Genomic DNA, 6454 nt, shown 5'->3' on the forward strand with positions numbered 1-6454 from the left:
CGAAGTGTGTGAGTGCATAGATAAATGTGTGAGTTTTTTTACTTTTTTATTTTAATGTTTCAGATATCTAAAATGACAAAGGGAGTGCGAAAGATATATTCATTCTTTAAACCAAAAGAAACCGAGACATCCAATGTTGCTAGAACTATTGAAAAGGATAATCAAGGCCGTTCAAAGCTCCTAAGAGTTGAGCCCATTGAACAACTTCGTCCCAATCCTCAAGGGATTGAACCCATTAAACAAGTTTGTCCCAACTCTCAAGGGATTGAATCTAGCAAAATTGGTGTTACGCCTGCAGTAGCCTGATGTGCAAAGATTGGACTAAGTCCGCGATGTAGAGGATAGGAGGCAATAGCAACATAAGCAAGAACAAGGAGGAGCAGCGAATCAAGACTGCGAAACCCTAGTCCACAGGGTGGCAGGTGTACGGTCGGCAGGAGGGTCGTAGGATGACAAGACAGATGGACGGACTAGATGAGATGAAGAAGGATATAAAAAGGAGAAGATGAGGAGAAAAAAAGAGGGAGGCCACAAGAGAAAAGAGAGGAGAGGAAACAATAAGAGAGGGAGAAAAGATTGTGTGAGAAAGAGAGAGAGTTTTAGTGTTCATACATTTGGCGCCGTCTGTGGGGACTAGAGAAGAATTAGAGGAAGCGGTGATTGAGGAGGGAAAAGAATTAGAGGAAGGGCGAGCAACGAAAGAAACACGCTTGATGCGAGAGGATTGAGAGGCTGAGAGAGGAGAACGATGAGCTGCGGAAAGAGAGAAAGAAGACGAAGGAGGAGGCCGGGGAAGAACTAAGCGAGGGGTTCGAAAATGAGGGATCTGAAGATGAGGAGGAGACCGGACCAAATCTAGTAGAAAACCCGGTAGCGGGGTTGACAATGGAGCAAGTCCAAGAAATGATAGACAATGATAGGGAGGAAAACCGGCGGTAGATGAAGGAGCGCGGGGGAGCAGCCAGTCAGGTGGTGGCTGGGTTGAATCGCAACCCGTTAGCAGATGACATATGAACCTTAGAGGTCCCTAACCAGTTTGCCCAGCCGAGGTTTGAGAGGTATGACGGCAAAGGGGATCCAGCGGACCACATTCATCATTTTCGGCAACAGATGCCACTCTGGCAGGAGGCTAGGTATGACGGTTTATGATGTATGATGCAACCCGGCTAGTCTTAAGGGAGGGGCATCGGATTGGTATTACTGATTGCCGGCGGGGAGCATCAAGAGTTTCCATGAGTTGGAGCAGGCATTCATAGATCACTTCATACATCAGAAAAAGCGAGTGGTGGATATCGCGGCTTTATTCAATGTGCGACAAAGGTCCACGGAATCAGTAAGGGAGTTCCTGTGTCGGTTCAAGGCAGAGACCTTGAAAGTTGAAAATCTGGATGAGAGGACAGCAGTGATAGCCTTTGAGAGAGGCTTGTGCCCGGGGACAGGAGTGCACCAGTCCGTGGCCAAAAATGAGATTGCGACACTACATGAGCTGTATCCACGAGTGGAAAAGTATATAAGATATGAAGATTCTATGTAGAAAGATTTGAAGAGAACGGGGAAGGCCGTGTTGTCCTTGGAGAAGGATCAGGAACACCGGAAAGTGGGGACATCAGAGAAAGAAAGTGGGAGATACCGCGGATACGGAGCGCGAGCAGAGGGAAGCTGGGAAGGAATCCGAAGAGAGTACAGAGAGAGGAAGCCATACCGCAAGATGTAACAAACTCCATTGAAAAAGCAGCTCAGTGAGATCTTGCCCCTAATAAAGGATCGGCCGGGGTATGAAGGACCGCGAACCATGCCAATGGAGATACCGAAGAAACCCTTCTGTGCATATCATCAGATAAGGAATTATGAGACGAATGACAGTTATGCTCTAAAATGGTTGGTTCAGAGAATGGTGGAAAAAGGGAGGATGGGAGAATTTGTGAGAGACGTTCGGAATGAGGAGCGCATGCCGCCGCAGGGAAAGATGCTGGGAACCATCAACGTGATTTACAGCAGGGAGGTTATGAGTCATAACACTCATAGAGACGAGATACGGCGGACCGTGAGCATCCAGCATATTAATGAGAGAATGGATAGGCCTCGGCAGCGAGCTGGGACAGCGACAGAAAAGGATAGAATCGTGTTTAGCGACGCGAACCTAAGAGCAGTGGACTCACCACATGAAAATGCATTGGTCATTACAGTGGCAATGGGGAATTACATGGTGAAAAGGGTATTGATTGATTGTGGAAGTGCGGTAGATCTGTTGTTCAGAGGTGCTTTGGAGGAAATGGGAGTTGATCCTAAGCAGCTACGTCCTTCGCGAACTAATTTGTATGGATTTAACGGAAGTGTGACCGAGCCCATTGGGGAACTCTTGCTGCCAGTGACAACAGGGCCGGTGACAGTCTTCGCCCGTTTCATGGTGGTGGATTCGGCGTCGCAATATAATGTAATCTTGGGAAGGCGGTGGATTCACGAGATGAAGGCGGTCCCATCAACGTATTATCAGGTAATACGATTCCCCACCCTTACTGGCATGTATGAGGTCTACGGTGACCAGGTTACGGCAAAAAACAGTCATCGGGGAACCGTGAAGAGGCTGATAGGCGGATCAGAAGGAGAGGCTTCCAATCCTAGGAAGAGGTTGGCATAGCAATTACAGTGCACCTCGGGGGAAGAGGAGGGTAAGACAGCATCGGATCCAAAGACGCTCGATGAGATAGAGGTGGTGAATATTGGGATAGGGGAAAAGGAGAAGTTCACATCGATAGGATCTAGCTTGCCTGAGGAGTGGAGGGGTAAATTGATACAGTTCTTGTTAGAAAATAGAAATGTCTTCACTTGGACAATAGAGAATGTTACTGGGTTGGACCCCGAGTTCGCATGTCATCACTTGCATATGAAAGAGAACGCCAAACCCGTGAGGCAAAAGATGCGCAATATTAGGCCAAAATATGTTGAAGGGATCCAGGAAGAGGTCGCCAGATTGAAAAGGGCGGGAATAATCCGAGAGGTAGAGTTCACAGACTGGTTATCTAATATAGTCGCGGTACCAAAAAAGAATGGGAAAGTGCGTATGTGCGTGGACTTTACGGATGTGAATCTAGAGTGTCCAAAGGACAGCTATCCCATGCCACGAGTAGATGAGTTGGTGGACAGGACGGCCGGGTTCAAGATATTTTCCTTCATGGACGCGTTGATGGGGTATAATCAGGTCGCGATGTATGGGCCCGATCAGGAGAAGACTTCGTTTGTGGTGGAGGGCGGTACTTACTGTTATACGAGGATGCCGTTTGGTTTGAAAAATGCAGGGGCGACCTTCCAACGGTTGGGTGAGAAAATGTTCAAAAGCAAGATTCGGAGGGGAATTGAGATTTAAATAGACGACATGGTGGAGAAAAGTATGTCAGAAGAGGAACATATAGAGGGGTTGCAAGAAACCTTCGGGATACTACATAAATACAACTTGAAATTGAACCCAGAGAAGTGTACTTTCGGGGTGACTACAGGAAAGTTTTTGGGGTATATCGTTACTCATAGGGGAATCGAAGCTAACCCCGAGCAGATAAGGTCCTTGATAGAGATGCCATCTCCACAGAATGTGAAGGAAGTACAGCGGTTAGCAGGAAGAGTCGCGGCTCTGAATAGATTCATCTCCAAGTCATCTGACAAGTGCAGAGCGCTGTATCGACTGTTGAGGTGCACACCGGATTTTATATGGACCGCGGAGTGTGAAGAGGCATTCCAGGAATTTAAAAAATATTTGGGCAAAGCGCCTATGTTGTCGCGGCCCGAGACCAGGGAGAAGTTGTATTTGTACCTGGGGGCCACGAAGTATGCAGTCAGCTCGGTTCTAGTTCGGGTGGTAGACAAGGTGGAGAAGCCGGTATATTTTCAGAGTAAGACTTTTTTAGACGCGGAGACGCGATATAGTAGAATCGAGAGGTATGCCTTGGCATTGGTATTTTCAACCCTGAAGCTAAAGCCCTATTTTGAAGCACATGTGGTGGTGGTGGTAACGAATTTGCCTTTGAGACAAGCACTGAGAACGGAAAAATCTGGTAGAATGTTGAAGTGGGCAGTGATGTTGAGTTCCTATGAGATACAGTATTAGATAAGAACCGCGGAGAAGGTGCAGGCGGTGGCTGAATTTTTGGCAGAGTTTCCTGCAGAGGATCCCACATAAGGAGAGGAGATGATTATGGAGCCGGAGCGGGAGAGCGAGCCAGACCTTCTAGACCCGTGGGATAAGAGTAATGGGTGGAGGGTGTTCGCAGATGGATCAGCTACCGATGCATGCAGCGGCATAGGAGTCGTGTTGGTTACACCTGATAATAGCATAATAGAGCAAACCATGAAACTCGGGTTTGCGGCGTCTAGCAATGAGACGGAGTACGAAGCGGTGATCACCGGATTGAGAATGGCCGAGGATTTGGGAGTGAAGGAGCTAACAGTCTATTCTGATTCAAACTTAGTGGTCTGTCAAATGAACGGAGGATTCGCCGCTCGATGTCCCAGGATGGCAAGATATTTAGATGTGGTGCGTAAACGGGTTGAGAAATTCACGAAAATCTGTTTCCTTCACTTGGGCTGGGGAGAGAACAGACACGCCGATGCCCTAGCATATGTAGCAGCTGCAATTCCCGGATCAGAGGAGAGAATAATACATGTGGGAAGGTTGGAGAAACCGAGTACCGAGGATGAGATGGAAATTTGTCATGTCGCGGAAGAGAAGGAAGGTTGGATGGAGCCTATTAAGGACTTTCTGGCAGGAAATGAAGTCACAAATAAAAGGGAAAGAAGGAAATGGGAGCAGACTTCTCGGAGATACGTTCTACTGGAAGGAGAGTTATATCGGAAAAACTTCAGTGGACCACTTCTAAAATGTTTGGGTCCGCGACTATCCCAGGAGGTGTTGGCAGAATTACACGAGGGAGATTGCGGGAGTCATTTGGCGGGAAGGACAACGACACACCGACTACTGACACAGGGGTATTTCTGGCCCCACATGAAGAGGGATGTTGTGGAATTTGCTAAAAGGTGTGACAAATGTCAGAGATTTGCACAGTTGATATTCGCCCCTGCTGAACCCATTCACAATGTCTCAAGTCCGTGTCCTTTCACTATGTGGGCAATGGATATAGTGGAACCGCTACCCATGGCCAGTGGTAAAGGGAGGTTCATGCCCGCGGCCATAGATTATTTCACAAAATGGATTAAAGTCGTGCCTTTGCAGCAGGTGAAGGAAGTGCAAGTCATCAAGTTTTTATGGGAGAATATCATCTGCAAGTTTGGATTGTCGTACGCCATCATAGCAGACAATGGAACTCAGTTTACAGGAGCAAAGGTGGCTAGATTCTTGCAAGCAGCCTACAACGTAAGACAGGGGTTCTCGGCCTTTTACAACCCCGAGGGCAACGGACAAGCAGAGTCTTCCAACAAGACCATCATGAACAACCTAAAGAGGAAGTTAGAGGATAAGAAGGGGGCGTGGGCCGACGAGCTTAATCATGTATTGTGGGCCTACCGGACCACACCTCGGTCGTCCACCCAAGAGACTCCATTTTCGTTGGCTTATGGGGTGGAGACTGTGATCCCATCGGAGATGGTGGCAGCTACAACGCGGACAAAGGTCGTGGAGGAGGGTTCAAACTGGAGAATCTTAGCAGCAGATATGAATCTAGCAGAGGAAAGAAGAGACATTGCCTGTATAAGGCTGGAGGAGTACCACCGGAGGTTGCAAAGACAGTACAACAGGAGGGTCAAGCCAAGGCAGTTCCAAATAAGTGACATGGTACCAGGAAAGAGAAAGATGGAAAGTTGGGTCCAAACTGGGAGGAACCTTATACGGTGGTGGATATCGGAGGGGCGGGCACCTACAAATTGCGGACACAGGACGAAAAAACTGATAGAGAAGTCGTGGAATGTGATAATGTTAAAAAAAATTCACACTTGAATGTAATGGAAATCTATTGCCTGAATCTGGGGTTGTATGTAAATATATAATGCAACAGCACTTTTGAGAAGAAATCATTGTTTATAGAGGTAGGAGTCCAAAATAACTACGAGATGTGAAATGCCAATAAGACCGTGGAGGGATGAGCCCTTCGCTGACACAAGGTCAAATTTGGACCTGGGGCAAGGCGAGGCCCCAATGGCTTTCGGAAGCTATGAATCCCACGGAGCGGGGCGAGAGGCGCGAGTAATACAGGGGGCATAGAGCCTGAAGGTGGAGAGAGACAGCGGAGGGGATGAGCCCTTCACTAATACGAGGCTAGAGATTAGCCAGGGGCAAGAGGCCCCAAGGGACGTGCTGAGAATACAGAACCCGCGGAGTGGGAAGAGCCCTTCGTGGGGGAGTAAATCGCACATGGGGCATGAAACCCCAGCGTGGAGGGAGACAGTGGAGGGGAAGAGCCCTTCGCTGACAAGAGGCTAGAGTGAGTCGAAGGCAAGAGGAGTTGCCCCA

The 6454-nt window shown here is 48.2% G+C and overlaps 2 protein-coding genes across 2 annotated transcripts; both read left to right on the plus strand.

The window, feature by feature from the left end:
* The first annotated feature begins 1792 nt into the window (after positions 1-1792).
* On the plus strand, positions 1793-2638 carry LOC147482296 (uncharacterized). The gene has a single exon (XM_086579272.1). It carries the CDS (start codon positions 1793-1795, stop codon positions 2636-2638), a length of 846 nt encoding a protein of 281 aa, XP_086435398.1.
* Positions 2639-4186: 1548 nt separating this feature from the next.
* LOC147482297 (uncharacterized) lies at positions 4187-5941 on the plus strand. The gene has a single exon (XM_086579274.1). It carries the CDS (start codon positions 4187-4189, stop codon positions 5939-5941), a length of 1755 nt encoding a protein of 584 aa, XP_086435400.1.
* Positions 5942-6454: the final 513 nt, after the last annotated feature.

The sequence above is a fragment of the Coptis chinensis genome, chromosome 8, assembly GCF_015680905.1.
Source record: "Coptis chinensis isolate HL-2020 chromosome 8, ASM1568090v1, whole genome shotgun sequence".
Lineage (NCBI taxonomy): Eukaryota > Viridiplantae > Streptophyta > Magnoliopsida > Ranunculales > Ranunculaceae > Coptis > Coptis chinensis.